Genomic DNA, 21,597 nt, shown 5'->3' with positions numbered 1-21,597 from the left:
TAAACATAATTGTACCATTCATAAGAGCTTTCAGAAATGTATTGATTCTCAGAGGTCGTAAGGCCAAAAAAAATTTTGGAAAGTTAATATCTCATTGTGAATAATTCTTAAGGTTTGCCATGTTTTGTATTTTATCCCTTATTTGGCTACATTTGAATAAAATGTCGCTAAAAATATCTTAAAAAATATCTTTTTAAGTTAGCCTAATTAGAAAATATTCTAATGATTATAATATTAATATGTTAATGCTGAAGTTTAAAGGCCGAAAGAAAGAACTCGGTACTTGTGAAATACGGCAAAAGATATGATGCAATAATATGGTGGCGCGTTTTTTCAATCTGCGGCGAAAAAATATATCGGAAGCAGTAACCCGGAAGTCTTGAAAGAGCAATTTTACCACTAGCGCCACCACCCTTAGCTTTACACGATCACCCATCCATAATTCGAGAACTTGTAGAGCATTTTTGATTGTTGTTGTTGTTGTTAATTTACGTCGCACAAGAGCTGCACAATGGGCTATTGGCGACGGTCTGGGAAACATCCCGGAGGATGATCCGAAGACATGCCATCACAATTCTGATCCTCTGCGGAGGGGATGGCACCCCCGCTTCGGTAGCCCGACGACCTGCGCGCGAAGTCGAGCACTTTACGGTAGCACAGTTTAGCGAGGACCAATACCGCACACCCTCGGTCCCTACGCAATCTGATCCAAGTGGTCACCCACCCGCACACTGACCGCAGCCAGTGATGCTTGACTTCGGTGATCTGCTGGGAACCGTGTCTTAACGATCAGTCCACTGCGGGACAGAGCATTTTTGAAGTGCTAATAATATAGTTATTCCCTCAGCTGTAAGGACCGAGTAAATGGATGGAACGAATCCGGACATCGCTGATCCGGAGCGGGAGTTGTATATTGTCACTCCTGCCTTGTCTGATGTTCGGGAGGCATCTGTATAGATCAGAGTGTGGTGTGGCCAATTATTTCGGACAAAGTCCCAGAATATGGTAGGTATTAAGATCGGTGGTAGATTCTTGTTTTAATTGGGGAGATTTGTGAGATGTATACGGACTTTTGAGGGTATTTTCGGAATTCGATAGTGCATTTTAATCATATGATTAATGGTTATGACCGCATGGAGATCATGTTCTGGCGTTCTTGGAGATTAGGACAGCCTGCCTCCTGGTAAAGTAGCGGTAGTGGAGTCCATTTGGGAAGGCCCGTAGCTCTCCGCAAGGCGGCATGGCACACAGTGTCGAGTATCTTGAGCTCACTTTTGCTGGCGGGGGAGTGCAGGTGACAGCCGAAATCCAGCGTAGGCGTAATGTATGACTGGACAATTCGGAGTAAGTGGAAGGAGCGTGCGCCCCATGAGTTTCTTGATATACATTTTAGTATGTTAAGCTTTTTTAGTGTGGAAATTCTTTTTTCCTGAAAGTGGTGGCGGTAGCTGAGGTTCGATGAAAAGTAAACCCCTAAAATGCGCATATGTGGCGTCCATATGATGGTTTCTCCTTGGAAGTGCGGGTTGGGAGGGGATTCGATGGCTCTATAGGAAAAATCTATAGTTCGACATTTCCCAATGTCTGCAGAAAGGTGCCATTCTATTAACCACTTCTGTAGACGTAGAAATTATAGCTGAAGTTTGCGGGTTAGAGACGGCAGGTTCGGGGAATAGATTAGAAGGAATATATCGTCTGCGGAGATAAAACAATTGACGCCTTCGTGAAGGATATCAAAGATGTCATTTATATATAAGATGAAGAGGAGAGGCGATAGCACTGATCCTTGTGGAACGCCCTTACTGCTGCTAAAAGCCCTTGAGTATGTATGCCCCCAGCGCACTCAAAAGGATCTATCCGTGACGAAGGATGAGGATATCCCCTGATGTTATGTTGTAAGAGTTTGTATGCAAGGCCATCTGCCTAGACGTTATCATAGGCCTGGACGATATCCAAGGAGATTCCGACTGTAAATAAGTGGTTCGCTTTTGCAAAACAAATATAATGATCTAGAGTCGAAAGGAGACTGTCGCATCCACGACGGGGAATTAATCCGTGTAGATAAGGGTGGAGAGAGTTTTGATGTTCGAGGTATGCAACCAAACGTTTGAGTATCATTCTTTCCATAGTTTTGCAAAGGGTGCTGGTTAAAGATATAGGCATGTAAGAAGAGGTTTTGAGGCGTGATTTTCCGGGTTTGGCGAAAGGGAGCACCGTAGAAGTTTTCCACTCCACCGGAAGCGATCTTGAGGACAAAGATTCGTTGAATAGGGACAGCAGAATGTTTAGGGATTCGTCATCGAGCCCCTTTAGCATACGGTTTGAGATTCTGTCCGAACCTGGTGTAGTTGATTTGGCTAAGGATATGGTTGTTTGGAGTTCTACGAGTTAGAAAGGTTCTGATAGAGCTGAGTATGAGTCTTATTCACTGGAGTCGTAAGGGATGCACATAACGATTGGTTCTCTGGCGTAAAACTGACCAAAAAGGTCAGCCTGTTGATTTACGTCAAAGATGTGCTTATTTCCCCGCAATAGGATAAGATGGGAGTCAGACACATGAGATTGTGTGGGCTGAAGATTTTTAAAGTAACCTAAAGATGTTTGGGGAGGAGCCTAAGGAGCAACAAAGTTGAGACCAGTATTTTTTGGATTCCTTCTTAATCGTGAGTAGGAGGTGAGCAGCAGTTCTCTTAGACTTGATCCAAAGGGCCGTGTCACCAGAGCGTTTGGCCCGCCTCCATGCTTGTCTTTTCCTTCCAAGTAGGTGAGAGAGGTAGGAGGACCACCATTAGGGGTATTTAGCCTTCGGAAATTTTTGCCATCAGCGATTTGCCTGTAGTGTGTTAGTGCACGTCGAAGTGAATTCTGCAATTGTGTTACTACCACTATTTTTTATGGTAGCATTGACTTGAGTAGGAAAGGCATTCCAAAGAATTCGTGGACGGGAGTAATCCAGATCATAACCGGAGCCCCGTTTTTATGGGTACGTGGTCACTATCGAAGCTATCCGCATGGACCTCATGAGAGCAAAGTAAATATAAGTCTGGAGATACAAGAGCCACGTCGAGCAGCGATGGTCTATGATGCTGGTCAAAACGGGTTGGGGTCGATAAATTGAACATGCAAAAGTTTTCTGATATTACATAGTCGAGGAATTGGGCAGACCCTGGTGAGTCACTGGAGCTGCCCAAGGCTCGATGGCGTGCATTGAGATCGCCTACTATCAGATATGGTGGTTTTGATTGGTGGACAATTTGTTCAATCCAATGTAGATCCAGCCTTCCTGGGGGGGAGGGAATAGATGTTAATAATAGTTAGTAGTTGTGGTCCGACACCTGTCTCTACTATAATGCATTCATGTTCTATGGAGGGGGTAGGAGGAGGTTGTATTCGTCTGGAGGGATAACGACTATTAACTGCATTGATGAGACCACCGCCTCGTTGTCCATCACGATCCTGGCGATAAATAGAGAATGGTGGTAAGTTGAATGCGTCTGAGTGCTTTAAGAAGGTCTCTTGGATGCATAAACATTCTGCGTGGTTAAAATACGAAGTTCGCAACCATTGCCGTTTATTTGCAAAAGTAGCAGATACCCTTATACATGAGTATAAGCTTATCAGTATGTTTTAATTTATCTTGTTCACCTCATATATCTATTTTTGCACATTAAGTTAACCTCTTCCTCTTACAGCATAGATAAACTTCAAGAAAAGTATATTTTTTGAAAAATAAATTCTAAATTATCCTTTTAACGTGATTCAAAGAACTTTATTTTTAAATGAATACTATTATAAATTGAACAAAAAAGCTCAAGCTAATTTAATAAAAATATACTTCCCCATTATAGTTAATTCTTCCAAGCTACTATCAGTGCTTCTGGCTTTTACAAATAATAAACAGACCTTAGACCAATTTATTTTTTAGATATTAAATTGAAAATAGCTATGAAAAAAATATGAAAATATAAAAATAAAATTTAAAAAAATAATAAATTAAAAAATTTGGAAAAACAAAATACAGTTTTGTTACTTTTTCGTAACATAATATACTGGCTTTTAGAAATTTCTAACTTTTCTATACTCCTGTACTACATATAAAGTGTATTCAGTCGGTCAACCATAATGTATCTATATTTATTTTTAAAAAGTGGTACATACTTCGAAGATGCCCGCTAGATAAAACTTTTTGTTTGTGTTTTGTTGTGTTGTGTCATATTTTTTTTAATGCATGCGAGATTAGTGAGCGTTCATTCTCTATTGCGTCGCATAAGTATAATTATTACTATCACGCTCTCTGTTACAGAAACTATTTAATAACTAGAAAATATGATGTTAATGTTTTAAAACTCTCAGTTCATTCCAATTTAAACACTTTAAAATATAAATCAAAATTATAGTTTTCAAACCATTTCTTTAATGTAAATTCTCAGTGCTACGTTATAAAATTTAATCTCTATGAATAACTCTTATTTATGTAAAGACTATAATTCAATATTACTAATTATTCAGACAAGTAAAATTTTTGTATATGTTATTTTATGTATCTAAACAAATTGACTTAAAAATCATATTTAATGACAACTTGCTAATCTGCAAAAATTGAAAACTTAGAAAAATTATAAATTTCAATTGATTTTTAACATTTACCTAACAATAAAAGTCAGACAACTCCTGAATCTTATTTACCTCTTATTTGGGTAACTCGGAAAGTAAATTCGTTCTTATTTTTTTTTGGGGGGGGGGGATGAAAGACAATTTTCGCCTAATGAATAAATATTTTATTAAATTATAGATTGGCCATCCTGGTCCAACACCTTTTGCCATCTTTCTGGCAGTAGCATGATTCCACGCTCATAAAAGTTTTGATTTTTGCTTATAAAAAACTGATCCAGGTGATTTTTGACCTCTTCATTTGAAGTAAAGGTTCGAAAGCGCCAGATCTGGAGAATATGGTGAGTGTGGCAGTGTATCCCATTCAAGCTGTAAAAGCTTTTGGTGAGCGACCAAACTTGTATGAGGTCTCGCATTTTCTTGGTCGAACACTATACCTTTTCTGATGATTAATTAACTGCCAGAAAGAAATTCAGTTTGCCCAGCTGACGACAATGGACTTCCGAATTAATTTTTGTGTTATCTAGTAAACGCTAAAAGAAATATAGTTGTCATGATATACTTGTCCGACCTTCGTCTTAGTCTCGCCTTATCTTCGGGGACGATATCGATCTAATTGCAGTCTCAGAATCCAGTTACGAAGTAATACGCAAAATGCAATTCTCTCTCCACCAAATTCAGAAATGGTGTAGTAATGATTGGAGCCTTGAAATTCTGTTAAAATTAAGTGTACTACTAAGTATAAAATAAAATATCACACAGCTAAAGAAATACTTGGTTACTATTTAATTAAAAGGACATGAACATATAACAACTGCACACAGCAGAGAGAAGAATGCATAACAGCACTTAGTTGGTTGGTGTTGCCAACAAGAGAACCACAAACCTTTAAAACGATTAAGATTACTCTTTTGATTTTATCACAACACTTCCCCTAAATCAAAAAATGAATAAGTTCTCTCTATAAAAAATAAGGAAAAATTAGGTACACAAGTCTAACATTCCTATCAATTTCTTAAGATATTCAAATTTAATTTTAGGCAGAGCCTTAGTAAATAAGTCAGCAGTTTGTGAATCACTACTGCAGTGAGACACACCTAGTTTATTGTTCTCATAAAGTTCTCTTATGAACTTGTATCGCACATCAATATGCTTTGTTCGGTTATGGAGAACATTATTCTTAATTAATTTAATCGCACTTTGGTTATCTACATTAAGTATAGGCATTTCATCAACAGAACACAATTCATTCATCAAATTTGAAATCCACACAGCTTCTTTTCCTGCTTGACTGGCAGCCACAAACTCTGCCTCTGTTGTCGATAAGGCAATACACTTTTGACGCTGGTTCTTCCACCCAATAGCACCACCAGCAACAATGAAAACCATTCCTGAAGTAGACTTTCTACTAAGGGGATCACCTGCATAGTCTGAGTCGCTAAAGCACTGCATGTTACATTTTAAATCAGCTTTAAACATTATTCCACACTTTTTAGAACCATTAAGGTATTTAAAGGTTCTTTTCACTAAATTCCAGTGTTGTTGCTTCGATTTTTCCAGTACTTGTGACAAGACACCTATCACATAGGCGATATCAGGTCTTGTGACCATAGCCAAAAACATTAAGCTTCCTATAGCTTCACGGTAAGGCACATTATCTGGAAGACATGGTGAATCTTCATTTGTAATGAAGCCCTTTTCTATTGGTACACTAATTGGATTGGATTCTAACATATTAAAGCGATTCAGAATTTTTTTACAATAAGTTTCCTGGTGTATGAAAACGTTACCATCATGAAAATATTCAATTTGCATACCCAAATAATGAGTAGCAGCTTCAACAGTTACGCAAAATTCTGCTCTAAGTTTGTTAAGAAACTCATTAGCTATCTCTTCTTCTTTGGTGGCTATGATACCATCATCAACATAGACAATTAAAATAAGTGTTTTACTTTCATTATAAAACAAACAAGGATCTGCAGAAGATTGTTGCAAACCACAGCTTTCAGCAAATATTTTGAAACGCTCATTCCAACACCTTGAGGCTTGTTTAAGCCCATAAATACTTTTCAGCAACTTGCAAACTTTATTAGTTCCATCATTAAACCCATCTGGTTGACTCATATAGATCTCTTCTGCTAATTCTCCATAAAGAAATGCAGTCTTTACATCAAATTGTGAAAGTCTCAGTCTCTTACTTGAAGCAACTCCTAAAACTGTTCTTATTGTTTCCCATCGAGCAACAGGACTAAACGTTTTTGAAAAATCAACACCATATTTTTGGCTGAATCCTTTAGCTACTAAACGAGCCTTGAAACGTTGTACAGACCCATCTGCATTCATCTTCAATTTAAAAACCCACCTACTACCAATAGCTTTTCTTTCATGAGGCAGATCAACAAGTTCCCAAGTCTTGTTCTTCAGAAGCGAATTCATTTCTTCTTCCATGGCACATAGCCATTTTTCAGAATTCTCAGAAGACATGGCTTCTTTATAAGTTTCTGGCTCAGCTAATTCAGCTAAAAGAACAAAATCTTTTAACTTGGAAGGCTTTTTCAATTTATTTCTATCTCTCAGATAAGTAGAGTCATTGTTTTCATCTGTAACTTCATCAATATTGATTTCAATGTTGCCTACACTAATGGAGTTATTAACTGTTTCTTCAGCGATGCTTTCATTATCTATAATGTTACTAACTCCTTCAATATTTTCAGGAACAAGATCTTCTTCAAGTTTGCTTACCTCTACAAATTGTTGAGTATCCTCAACAGAAGAATAAGTAGTACCAACTGAGACTACCTCTTCATTTTGAAAAATAACATTTCTACTTAGTATAATTTTGTCTTGTTCTTTAATATATATTCTATAACCATCTTTTTCACCCCAATAATCAACAAATATACCTTTGAGACTCTTACTATCCCATTTCTTTCTGTTTGGCTTGGGTACGTGAACGAAACATTCTGTACCGAAAACTTTTAGATGATTGATGCTAGGAACTTTCTTGTCAAACCATAGTTCATAGAGACTTTTCGACTTTACTGATGAAGATCCAGTCCTATTTAAAACATATACAGCTGTGTTTACAGCCTCAGCCCACAGTTTTAAGGGAAGATTCTGTGAATGTAGCATACTACGCGCACTTTCCACAAGTGTACGATTCTCACGTTCAGCAGCACCATTCTGCTCCGGTGTATAAGGCATAGATATACGAGAGGTCACTCCTTCACTTTCAAGAATGTTCTTCACTTCAGAATTCTGAAACTCTGTTCCTCCGTCACTCAGAAATTCTTGGATTTTATGCCCTACATTTTTGGCTTCATTCATGAAATTTTGAAAGCTCTTGGTTACTTCATTTTTAGCTTGTAAGAAGTACACTCTGCGATATTTTGAAAAGTCATCTTTAAAACACGCAAAATATTTTGAATTACCAAGAGATTTCTCATGCATGGATCCAACTACATCAGCATGTATCAACTCTCCTGCTTTTGTTGGGCGTTCTCTAGTTCCAAATGGCTTCCTGCATTGTTTTCCAAAGCAACATCCTTCACACAGTTCATTTTTACATGCAACTTTAATATCATGTCTATTAAGAATCTCTTTAACATGCGCTTTATTCTGATGACGCAACATTTCGTGCCACAATTGCAAGTCATTTCTTGCAGCAATGCATACATTTGCAGAGACACTAGGTGCTCGGACTCTCAGTTTCAAAGCATATAGGCCATTAGCTGTGCAGACGCCCTTTAATCGCACATTTCCATTTCGAATAAACACGCATTCAGTTCTTGTTGCTTTAAACTCAAAACCCTTGGCTATAGTTTGTCCAATAGAAAAAAGATTTTTACAAATATCAGGAACATACCACACAGAAGCTAAATGATTTCGTTCCCAATTACCACAGATTTTCATTTCAACGTTGATAGTACCTTCACCATAGGCGAATATGGCATCATTGTTTCCAATGTACACTTTCTTTGGTATATCAAACTGTTTAAAGTCCACAAAATAAACTTTATATTTTGTCATATGAGCAGTAGCTCCACTATCTGCCAACCAAACTTCATTGTTTGTGTTACTTTCACCAAAGCACATGAAGGCATCACCATCAACTTTATTTTTATTTCTGTAGCAATCTTTTGCAAAATGTCCAACTTTTCTACAAACATAGCATTTTCTTTCAAATTTCATTTTTGAAACCACTAAGGCTGTTGAAGAACTTGTCTGTTTGGCGGGTAACCTCATCTCTATTAGGCGTAACCTTTCAGTTAGTTTAATTACATTCCGTTCTTCAATGGGAACTGACTCCCAAACACTCTTAAACTCGAAGTATTCCTGCGGAAGTGTTGATAGAATTCTGCTCATTAATAACAGGTCAGGCAAAATAGTTTTGGCGACTCGATTTAGCTCATCATTAAGCTCCGAAAAATTTCTTTGCAGTTTAGCAATGTGGGTTGCGATGTCCTCATCCATATCTTTTTCACATACTGCAAAAAAGCTTTCCATTAACCTATCAAGTCTTTGACCTGAACTCTGTTCATAAACAGATAGCAGTTTCTCCCACGTAGCATTAGAACTGTCACATGTAGAAGTTAATTCTACATTGCTATCATCCATATTACCAACTAAAATTAACTGTGCCAAAGCATCATCTTTGGAAAAACTTCTTACTTGCTTTTCATATGCAGTTCTTTCCTCACTTGTGGCACTTTCACTTAGATTTTCAGTTAATTTCCTACATCCATTTACGTTGTCCAACACTTCATTATGACGTAATAACAATTCAATTTGTCGTTTCCACTTAGACCAGTTCACTGAACCTTTTAATTTTTCTATATGAGTTTTAAACTCCATAATCAAAGCTCAACAAAATACAGTCAACGCTTATCACTCAGTTAGGCTTAAGACCGATATCAGTTCACAAAGAATAGCTTATACTATAGTAACAGATTAATCGCTGGGCCCATAACCTGTGAAAATTAAGTGTACTACTAAGTATAAAATAAAATATCACACAGCTAAAGAAATACTTGGTTACTATTTAATTAAAAGGACATGAACATATAACAACTGCACACAGCAGAGAGAAGAATGCATAACAGCACTTAGTTGGTTGGTGTTGCCAACAAGAGAACCACAAACCTTTAAAACGATTAAGATTACTCTTTTGATTTTATCACAACAAATTCTTCCAGAAAAAAGTGCCACCATCAACTTCTCTAGAAGACGGATAGCAGATAATTTTAGATTCAACAAACACATTCCTTGGGTCCAAAACCTTCGAATAATCGGCCTACATTTCTCTAGCAACATGATCTTACACTATCACTTCAAAATGTTAAAACAAAAAATTATTTGAAAACTCTCTGTGTTTCATTGCATCTCTAGCACACATTGTTGTGCACAGTCAGATCACCTGCGCAGGATAGTCACCTCTTGCATCAGGAGTGTCCTTGACTTTGGAAGTTACATCATTTCCTTCTCCCAGCCAAACCGGTCTCCGAACCTTAGACGTTTTATATGATGCCTCACTTCAAGCGGCAACTGGTCTGCGTCGATGGACACCTATTGTTGAGAATCGATTTAGTAGTTTTAATCGTAATCGTTATGTATTTGTTTTATAAAAATAATAACCTGAATCTGGGTATTATGACTGATGTAAGAAGTAATAAAGAAAGGTTGTTTTGTTTTTATTGAGAACTCAGCGTTTCTTTGCGTTGATTTAATTATTAATTTCGCCTTCATTGCTGATAATTTAGGCCTCGTTCGTGAAACGAAACAAGGCGTCCGTGATTTAAAAAGAATTTCTGCAATTAAGATTGGAAATATTGCATTGTTAATATAACGATTTGTGTTAAGCCTACTCTGGAATTTAAAACTGAAAATGGCCGAAGAAAAAGAAAATGACATTGCAAGTAACGTAGAAGATTTGAAAAAAGCAAGAACACAGTTACGCCGTGCTTTTACTACTGCTTGCAATCAATTTGCTAAGTTAGAAGAATCCGAAAATATTGAAAGTAAGGAAATATTTACTATTTATAATAAGATAGTTGATAAATCGACTAGGTTGTTTGATTTGGATTCTCAAATAAGTTTGTTAAGTAATATTTCTGACGAAGAATTTGATTTAGCTGAATCTTATAGAGAGAAATTTATTGAAGTGAAAGTATTTTACGATTCTTATGTTCAGAAAAATTTTGATGCCAAGTCATGCGATGTGCAGTCAATAGTTGGCGCAAATTTAAAGCTGCCAAAAATAGTTTTGAAAGAATATGAAGTTGGTCCGAAAACTTGGGTAGCATTTTGGGGACAGTTTTCTCGCATTCACAATGATAATAATTTAAAAGAAGAAGATAAATTCCAATATCTATTGGCGTCTATTAAGTCAAATACGAAAGCAAGAGATATCGTTGACAGCTATCCACCATCCAAAGAAAATTATTTGAAAGTAATAGAACACTTAAAGTCTCGTTTTGGAAGGACAGATTTATTGATAGAAGTTTACATTAGAGATCTTTTAGCTTTAGTGCTAAATCGCCAAAATGTACGGCTTGCTGAGCTTTATGATAAATTAGGTTCGAATTTGAGATCGCTGGAAACATTGGGGGTGACCACAAAAAATTACGCAGCAATGTTGTACCCGGTTGTAGAATCATGTTTACCCGTTGAAGTTTTAAAGGCGTGGGATAGATACAGATTAAATGCCAAAATTGGCGAAGAAGAGATGATAAATCTAACTAAAGAAAATTTGTTGGAAGCGTTAATGTCCTTTCTCTCTCATGAAGTAGAAGGTGAAGAACATAGGGTTTTAGCGGAAAATGGTTTTGGGAGACAAAAATACAAACAAGAAGTAAATAAACCATTTCAACAGGACGATCCAACAGCCGCTGCTTTAATATCATCACTTCCTGATAAATCGTTCGGAAAAACTGATTGCATATTTTGTCATAAACCTCACAATACCAAAGATTGTCGAAAAGCTTCTGATTTGAGTTTGGAAGAAAGGAAAAAAGCAGTTAAGCAAGCAAAATGTTGCTTATTATGTTTAAAAAAGGGACATTTTTTCCGAGATTGTAGAAGTAAAGTAAGGTGTTTATTGTGCAATCAACGACATTATGTGATATTGTGCCCTAATTTTAGCAAAGGATCCATGAATTCCCCTGACAAGGAACAAGGGCATGAAGAAGAAAATGCCACAGCACTGCTTTCTTCTCAATCGTCGCCAAGAGAAATTTATCTTAAGACTGTTATGTTAAGACTTCGTAATGATGGTAAAGAGGTTTGTGTTCGATCTTTATTAGATGATGGATCACACCGTTCATACATCGAAACTAGTTTAGTTAAAGAATTACATCTTCAATCTTCAGGTACCGAAATACTTTCGCAAGGTTTGTTTGGTGGAGGAACAACACCTGCTGCTAAGCATAAAAAATATAAATTGACTATAGAAGGTTTAGACGGAAAATGTTCTATGCCAGTTACATTCCTTGATCAGTCAAAAATTTGTACGGCATTACCTAGAATTCAAGATGAAAAGCTTATTTCCGAATTATCTTCCCGTGGGATAATTTTATCTGATGTAGGTAGAAATGCGTTGCCTATAAGAATCCTACTGGGAGCAGATGTCCTTGGCAGTATTTTAACAGGTAGAGTAGAAGTTTTCAAAACAGGGATAACAGCCATAGAAACTACAGTTGGTTGGACCATCATGGGTCTTGGAAAGAAAAAGGAAGTTTTCAATATGGTATCGTTAGCATTGAATAACTTTGAGTTGCATAACATTTGGGATTTGGAAGTTTTAGGAATAACAGATCCAACAGAAGTGCACGAGAAAAGAATGCTAGAAGAAGACACACTGATCCATTTTCAAGAAACTCTGAAGGTTAATAATGAAAATCGTTATGAAGTTACACTTCCTTGGTTGGTAGGACATCCTCCCTTATACAACAATCGTAAAGTAGCCGTATCTAGACTCCGTTCTGTTACGAAGAATATGGTAAAAGAAAACACATTAAAATCATATAGCGAAGTTTTCTTGAATTGGAAAAAAGAAGGAATTATTGAGGAAACTAAGTTATCGGAAGTAAAGAATTCAGTCTACTACCTACCACACAGACCAGTAATTAAGTTATCAAGCGCAACAACGAAAATACGGCCTGTCTTTGACGGTTCATGCAAAACTAAAGGTGGTGCTTCATTAAATGATTGTCTTAGTACTGGACCAAGTTTGACACAGCAAATTCCTCCCTTACTAAACAGGTTCAGATGGGGTGCAAAGGGAGTTACTGCCGATATTAAACAGGCATTTTTGCAGATAAGTGTAAATCAAGTAGACAGAGATGTATTGCGATTCTTGTGGTATAAGGATTCTGATTGTTCAACTATCGTCGAATACAGACACTGCCGTGTCGTTTTTGGAATTACTACTTCTCCTTTCCTACTGAATGCAACGATACTACATCACCTTGGTCAGGAAAAATTTAAAGGTAAAGACATGGATTTTACAAGAAGTAAATTAGAAGACGGCTTTTACGTGGATAACTTGGTTACCAGTGTGGATGAGGAAGATCAGTTTCAAATTTTAAAAACTCAAGCAATCGAGATAATGGCCGCTGGGTGCTTTGATTTACGATGTTGGTTTTCTACAGGCTCTTCCGTAAATCCGATTCAGTCAGTATTAGGACTTAAGTGGAATTGTGAAACAGATAAAATATCATGTATTTTCCCTAAAACAATTGCCGACCTGAGTCCTTTACCGAGTAAAAGAATGTTACTTTCAGTAGTAAACAGCATATACGACCCAATAGGATTTTCATGTCCTGCAATGCTCGTACCGAAATTGATACTACGAGAGGCCTGGAGAATGAAATTACATTGGGACGAAGAGCTTCCCGAAGATCTTAAAGTGAGGTTTCTTAGGTGGGCAAAACATCTTGGTCTGATTGAACAATGCACTCTTCCAAGAAGAATGTTTAGAGGTAATGTCGATGATGCAACTTTACACATTTTTTCAGATGCATCAGAGAAAGCTTATGCATGCTGTGCATTCTTGAGATGTAAAGAGCAAGGAGAAGTTTTTGTAAATTTGGTAACTGCAAAATCTAGAGTGATGCCAATGAACCGTCCAACGATTCCAAGAGCAGAATTATTGGGAGCTGTCATCGCTGCTCGGTTGCATAAATCTATTACAGAATCCCTGAAGTTGCCTCTTAAGACATTTTTTTGGAGTGACTCTATGGTTGTGTTAGCGTGGATAAGGAAGCAAGAACCTTGGAATACATTTATCGGAAATAGAGTAAAAGAAATAAGAAAGCTGACGGATATCAACGCATGGAGACACATACCAGGAGAGTTAAACCCTGCCGATTTACCATCACGTTCTTGTAATTGGTATGATCTTTTACACCAGAAATGGTGGGAGGGTCCTTCGTGGCTACGACAAGATGAAGAGTCATGGCCGGTTACAAATTTGTCTTGTCCGGAGGAAGCGCTGAAAGAATGTCGAAAGATAGTAACGAGTGCAGCAAATGTTCAAAGGGAAGTGGTCAGTGACAGATTTCTATATTTTTCGAAATATTCTATGATAGTGCGGATGGTTGCATGGATGCTCCGTTTTTGTGTCAACTGTAGTAAAGTTCGAGAAAATATTAAAGGAGCAATTACCAGTGAAGAATTTCAAATTGCTGAATTATGCCTGATAAAGATGATTCAAAACGAGTGGACGGATGTGAATAGGAAGAAGTATGAAACTTCTATGAAATTTTATGAAGAACAAGGTATATTGAGGGTCAAGACCCGTCTTATACTTGGAGAAGACGATGAGAACTTTCAATACCCTATTGTTCTTCCTGATCATGAAATAACTCGGCGTTTGATTGAATATACACATAAGATTCTAAAACATGCTGGAATTCAGACCCTTTTAGGATATTTAAGAAGCAGGTTTTGGATCCCCAGAGGACGAAGGATTATCAGGGAAATTATTTCAAAGTGTATTCCCTGTAAAAGACATTCCTCGAAACATTCAACTACGGAGAGTGCGCCATTACCAGTCGATCGTATCCAAAGAATTGCTGCGTTTCAAGTCGTCGGGGCAGATTTAGCTGGCCCTGTCTTTCTGCGAGGACGTATTAAGGCTTGGATTATTTTATTTACTTGCGCGGTGTACCGTGCCGTGCACCTTGAGTTAGTAACATCTTTGTCAACCGATACCTTTATTCAAGCATTAAGAAGATTCATCGCTCGTAGAGGGAGATGCAGTGTAATATATACGGATCAAGGAACGAATTTTATTGGCACGGCAAGAGCACTTCAAAACTTGGACTGGGAAGTTATTCAAGCAGATTCTACAGCATCTCAAATAAAGTGGAATTTCAATCCCCCAAGTGCACCGTGGTACGGTGGATGGTGGGAACGTCTCATTAGAGTTCTCAAGGATCTTCTAAAGAGAAACCTTGGCAAAGCAAGTCTTAACTATGAAGAGATGCTTACTATGTTAGCTGAGTGCGAGAGTACCATCAACCAAAGACCTCTAACCTATACATCTGAGGACCCTGAAGAGCCAAAGTCTTTGACTCCTTCCCATTTCTTGCGCGAAGTTACCACACCATTACATTGTGACACAGTCGATCTAGATCTGATTGATGGCAACCATTTGCGAAAAAGGCTGCGCTACCTGCAAAAGGTACGCGATGGTTTTCGCAAGAGATTCCAAAAAGAATACTTAGCCGCTTTAGTGAAAAATCCTGAGGAAAAACAACGCTACAAACTAAAGGAGGGTGATATTGTACTAGTGGGTTCTAGTAATTCCAAAAGAATTGAAAGATGGAAAACACAGAGTCGCTCGGTTAAAACTGGCTCATACTACCATTATTCGGCCAATACAACGACTTTATCCCTTGGAAATACGTTTCGAGGACTTATCAGTTCCCCCAAATTATGAAACGAAAATAAGTAATGAAGGTATCTTTGATATCTCTGAAGAGCCTCCTGAAATAAAAAATACACGAAGTGGTCGTCAAGTAAAGATGCCCAAGAGACTAGATCTTTGACTGAAAAGACACTTTTTCTTTTTTTTTATTCTTTTCTTTAGAGAGTTTATGTCATAAAGTAAATTTTAAACTAATTTATAGATTTCAGTTAAAGTACTTTACTTCAGTAACAGTTGTTTCTCTCAGTAGTTTGTTTATATTTCTCACTAACGTTTCCCCCTTTTTGGTTAACTTTATATGTTTATTAAGTTTTGTCTTGATTAAAATCAATACAAAAGGTGGGAGTGTTGAGAATCGATTTAGTAGTTTTAATCGTAATCGTTATGTATTTGTTTTATAAAAATAATAACCTGAATCTGTGTATTATGACTGATGTAAGAAGTAATAAAGAAAGGTTGTTTTGTTTTTATTGAGAACTCAGCGTTTCTTTGCGTTGATTTAATTATTAATTTCGCCTTCATTGCTGATAATTTAGGCCTCGTTCGTGAAATGAAACACCTATCCCACTCCTACTCAAGGAAGCGGGAGTGAGTTCCCTAGCTTCACGACATAAGTGACAATCGGCAAAATTCTACTTCCGACACATTTCCCTCCAATCATCCTCACCCACTCACTATCACCTACATCTCCCTCCATCATGCTTTCCACAAGGCAATAACAACATCACTTACACCTTCTATGCATAGATGGATGACCATGACCACGAAGCTAGATGATGTTATTAAATATCACCCCCCAACCCAAACCTCTTCAAAAGTTTCAATTTATCTTGACAAATTACCATTCCAAACCAAAAATCTATTCCCGCTACAGGTTCGAGCACTGTTTGAAAAGTTTCGCCACCGGAACGTCTTAAGAATTAAACGGTATTAATCTGGCAACAGATGGATCCAAACAATCAGACAAAATTGGTGTAGGAATTTATTCCTCCAAAGGGTACACGATCTCAAGTCGTCTTCCTACTCACACATTGATCTTCATAACCGAAGGATTGGTCATACTCTTAGCCCTCAAACATTGCGCTACAAGCAATGGCCACTATATCTGTCTAACGGAAAGCCGTTTGATCCTTCTGTCTCGCAAAAAAGGCACCCGGAAATTTCCGAGAATCTACCTCGTCTTCTTGGGTTGCAGCTTGTACAGGAATAAAAGAAAGCGAACACGCAGACCAACTTGCAGAACAAGCGCTAAACCAAAACTTCATAAGGTATCTTTCATCCCCTCAAGACCTCAGCCAAGCCTTCCTTCATGTACTGCTTAATAAGGAACTCTGTGTATGGAAAGGTTGCAAATACTTCCTTTCCTTTTCCCACCTTGATTGATCTCAAGATTACCGTTCACTCATCAGTTCCCGAAATTTCGATGTCCTAATTGTCAGGCTCAGAACTAAATCTCTTCCAACAAATGCTATCCTACGCAATTGTAAATTGATACAAAACCCAAACTGCCCGTATTGCGGAGGTATCGGCACAGCCATCCCCTCGGCAAAAAGAATCGAAATTGTGATATTATGTCTTCGGATCATCCTCAGGGATGCTCCCCAGACAGTCGCCAATTACAAATTCTTACAAGCAGCAAACCGCTTCTGACTTTTTGCTGCAAACTCTAGCTATCAATCAAGCCTCAACCCTAAATTATATTAATGAAAATACAAAGCTATACGCTAAAACCTAGAAATCGTTGTTACCTTCTTCAATCAATCAATCAATCATTATTTGCTGATAAGATAAACACACAGAGGAATGATAAACTATATTATAACATACTTTCTTACTAATACCGAAGACGACTTTAATTAACCATATTTTTGTAAAGAAAAGCTTTCAAAAAATTATTTTTGATTTGTCCCTACTTGACTTAAATTTATAAGCCTGGGTATCCATAATCTTACAAATGTAAAGTGAACTATCATCCTAGTAATGGAAACAATATAGAAAGCGCTTTTAAAAGGTTATTTCCACACAGATCAAATATTATCTTCATAATACGGAAAAAAATCGATGTGAATGATAAAATACCTTCTTCCTGACAGTAAATAAAATTCATATTGTGCGTGCATAAATCTTTTTTTTTTTTTAAGAAAAAGATAGTGTTTTCTGCACGATTCATATAATCAAACTATTCATTAAGTGTATTCTTCCTGGCAAAAGGAAACATTATTAAAGGCAATCTCATTCTATGTTGGCAGTAACATTCTATGTTGTGATACTAACAGCAAATACTATATATACTAACTCATATATTATCTTTATGCAGAGAAAAATAGATGTGAATGATACAATATGTTCTTGCTGACAGTAAATAAAATTCATATTTTGCGTGCATTTTTTTTAAAAGAAAAAAGGACAGTGTTTTCTGTATGATTTATATCATCAATAAACTATTCATTAAGTGTGTGTCATTTCTTTTTGGCAAAAGGCAACAATATTAAAGGCAATCTCATTCTATGTTCCCAGTAACATTCTATGTTGTGATACTTACAGCAAATACTATCTGTGCAACGTGTGTCATAGTTGCAATGATGTTCTGAGTGGAAAATATTTACACATATGGAAATTTAATCTTTGTAGTATGTGTGTTCATAAATTTCCAAGTGTAGTTCATAATTATACTTTATTGTAAAGCATTTTACTTCCATTCTAAAAAGTGTACAAAAACTTAATTGTTTTGAGTTCATAATATGAAAATAATTTATTTAAACAGTCATTGTGAAAAATTAATCAAGGTAAAAGGAATAATTTGGTTTAAGTAACACTTTAAACGAGCTTTTCATGCAGTGCATTATGAAACAGTTATAAATAGATTAAAATTGCTGATTTCAGTTGCAGATAATTAAGATGTCTGTCACTTTCATAAAACACATATGATTTGATATTTCTACACAAGAAATTTAAATTTTGATTTTCCTGTTCACACTGAGAAAATGTTTTCTGTATTCAGTTCAGGCAATTTAATAGAATTAAACTTTTTTGACCTTCTCATATTTCTTTTAAGTTTGTGATGGTGAATTTTTCTTCTCCTTAATTTATAATGAGCTATATTTCTACAGTGTCTGTGTGAATAAATTACTATTGAAATCAAATTAGATATTTCATGTTCAAAACAAATATCATTGTTTGTTCATATTCATTTTTATAATATATCCTCCTAGTAACAAATATCATTTAATTAACAATGTCTTCAACTGCATTCATTCATAGTGTATCGAATTAAATTAAACCCAGCACGGGAGAGCATTATTTCCGCACTCTTTTTGTGATAAAATAGTTAATAATTTAGTTTATTATGTTCAACAATTATTATATTATGAAAATAGTTTGTGAAAAATAGAAAATATTTGCATATCAATATAATTTAAAATTAATGTTTTGATATATGCATCTATTAATAAATCATATGCCTGCTGTACAGTTTCTACACTATTATATTTTACTTAGTTAAAAATTTAATCTAAGTAAGTAACTTGATACAGAATGCTCTTTTTTGTATCATGTTATTAAGGGCCTAATTTTATTCAGAATAAGTATCATCCTGTAAGTAAACCTTATTGTTAATCTAACAAGAGTTTTTCAGGAAAAAGACCGTCTAAGCACTAAAATTCATACTGGTGAAAAATCTTATTCTTGTAGTTATAAATAATAAGGGTTTTTCACAAAAAGGTAGTCTGAAAAAACACAGTCGTGTTCATACTGGGGAAAAACCTCCTTGTAGTATATGTAATAAGAGTTTTTCAGAAAAAAGTAATATGACTGAACATAGTCGTGCTCATATTGGTGAAAAACCTTATTCTTGTAGTATATGTAATAAAAGTTTTTCACTGAAAAGCAATCTGAAAAAACACAGTCGTGTTCATACTGGTGAGAAGCCTTATTCTTGTAGTATATGTTATAAGAGTTTTACTCAAAATGAGCATCTGAATAAACACAGTCTTGTTCATACTGGTGAGAAGCCTTTTTCTTGTAGTATATGTAATAAAAGTTTTTCACTAAAAAGTAATCTGAAAAAACACTGTCGCAATCATACTGGTGAGAAGCCTTATTCTTGTAGTATATGTTATAAGAGTTTTTTTCAAAATGAGCATCTGAATCAACACAGTCTTGTTCATACTGGTGAGAAGCCTTATTCTTGTAGCATATGTAACAAAAAATTTTCACGCAAAAGTAATCTCACTACACACAGTCGTGTTCATACTGGTGAGAAGCCATATTCTTGTAGTATATGTAATAAAAGTTTTTCTCAAAGTAAGCATCTAAATCAACACAGTCTTGTTCGTACTGGTGAGAAGCCTTATTCTTGTATTATATGTAATAAAAGTTTTTCACTAAAACGTAGTCTGATAAAACACTGTAGTGTTCATACTGGTGAGAAGCCATATTCTTGTAGTATATGTAATAAAAGTTTTTCTCAAAGTCAGCATCTAAATCAACACAGTCTTGTTCATACTGGTGGGAAACATTATTCTTGTAGTATATGTAATAAAAAATTTTCACTAAAAAGTTCTCTCACTATACACAGTCGTGTTCATACTGGTGAGAAGCCTTATTCTTGTACGATATGTAATAAGAGTTTTTCTCAAAGTCAGCATCTAAATCAACATAGTCTTGTTCATACTGGTGCGAAGCCTTATTCTTGTAGCATATGTAATAAGAGTTTTTCTCAAAGACAGCATCTAAATCAACACAGTCTTGTTCATACTGGTGGGAAACCTTATTCTTGTAGTATATGTAATAAAAGTTTTTCACTAAAAAGTAATCTGAATAAACACAGTCTTATTCATACTGGTGAGAAGCCTTATTCTTGTAGTATATGTAATAAAATTTTTTCACTGAAACGTTCTCTCACTATACACAGTCGTGTTCATACTGGTGAGAAACCTTATTCTTGTAGTATCTGTAATAAAAGTTTTTCTCAAAGTCAGCATCTAAATCAACACAATATTGTTCATACTGGTGAGAAGCCTTATTCTTGTACGATATGTAATAAGAGTTTTTCTCAACGTCAGCATTTAAATCAACATAGTCTTGTTCATACTGGTGAGAAGCCTTATTCTTGTAGCATATGTAATAAGAGTTTTTCTCAAAGTCAGCATCTAAATCAACACAGTCTTGTTCATACTGGTGAGAAGCCTTATTCTTGTAGTATATGTAATAAAAAATTTTCACTAAAAAGTTCTCTCACTATACACAGTCGTGTTCATACTGGTGAGAAACCTTATTCTTGTAGTATCTGTAATAAAAGTTTTACTCAAGGTGAGCATCTGAATAAACACAGTCGTATTCATGCTGGTGAGAAGCCTTATTCTTTTAGTACAGTCAACCCCACTTAAAGGAATACCATTGGTTCCAGCCAACTCTATTCCATTAAGCAGGTTATTCGATTAAAAGGGTAGTGCATTATTTAATCTTAAATCTTATGCTTTAACAACATTTTACTTCTAAGTGGTATTTAATACATAGTATGATGTTTTGATTAAATAATCATAATTAAAACTATCAATATTAGTATCATTAAATATACTAATCTCATTTTAAGAAATAATTAAATAAATTAATGCTAATGAAAAATATAATATACGTACCATAATATAATTTTAATTTATTTAAAAAAAATCTGTAATGGAAGACTGTTTTGATACACATTTAATTGAACATTTATCTACTTTTTTTTTCCAAGTTGTACAGTACATTATAGTCCCTTCCATTACATTCGAAATGTCATGCTCACCATTCAACCAACTCAAGAGTTATTCACTGAAGTAAGCAATGATTATTTTAATTTAAAGGGAACCCTGTATAGTGTGAAAGCAGGTTTTTTTAATCTACATCTTATCAAAACAAATAACGCAAGAGGACTAGAAGTTTTTCCCGCAAAATAAATAAATCACTCTATACCTTCCGGCTGTGCAAGTGAATAGTGTCAAAACCCCGTCCGTTTACTCTAATGTACAACTGCTGGTAACATTTGATTAATGCCTTAACCATTAACACCTGTTTAG

At 35.9% G+C, this 21,597-nt stretch overlaps 1 protein-coding gene across 1 annotated transcript; it reads left to right on the top strand.

Annotated features, from left to right (window-relative positions):
* The first annotated feature begins 10,495 nt into the window (after positions 1–10,495).
* LOC147804323 (uncharacterized) lies at positions 10,496–15,553 on the top strand. The gene has a single exon (XM_087151524.1). The coding sequence runs from the start codon at positions 10,496–10,498 to the stop codon at positions 15,551–15,553; it is 5,058 nt and encodes a 1,685-aa protein (XP_087007650.1).
* The last annotated feature ends 6,044 nt before the right edge of the window (positions 15,554–21,597 follow it).

The sequence above is a fragment of the Parasteatoda tepidariorum genome, chromosome 9 (genome assembly GCF_982258835.1).
Source record: "Parasteatoda tepidariorum strain Cologne lab strain chromosome 9, Ptep-v5.0, whole genome shotgun sequence".
Classification (NCBI taxonomy): domain Eukaryota; kingdom Metazoa; phylum Arthropoda; class Arachnida; order Araneae; family Theridiidae; genus Parasteatoda; species Parasteatoda tepidariorum.
The sequence above is the reverse complement of the archived record's forward strand: the minus strand, read 5'-3'. Positions and strand labels throughout refer to the sequence as shown.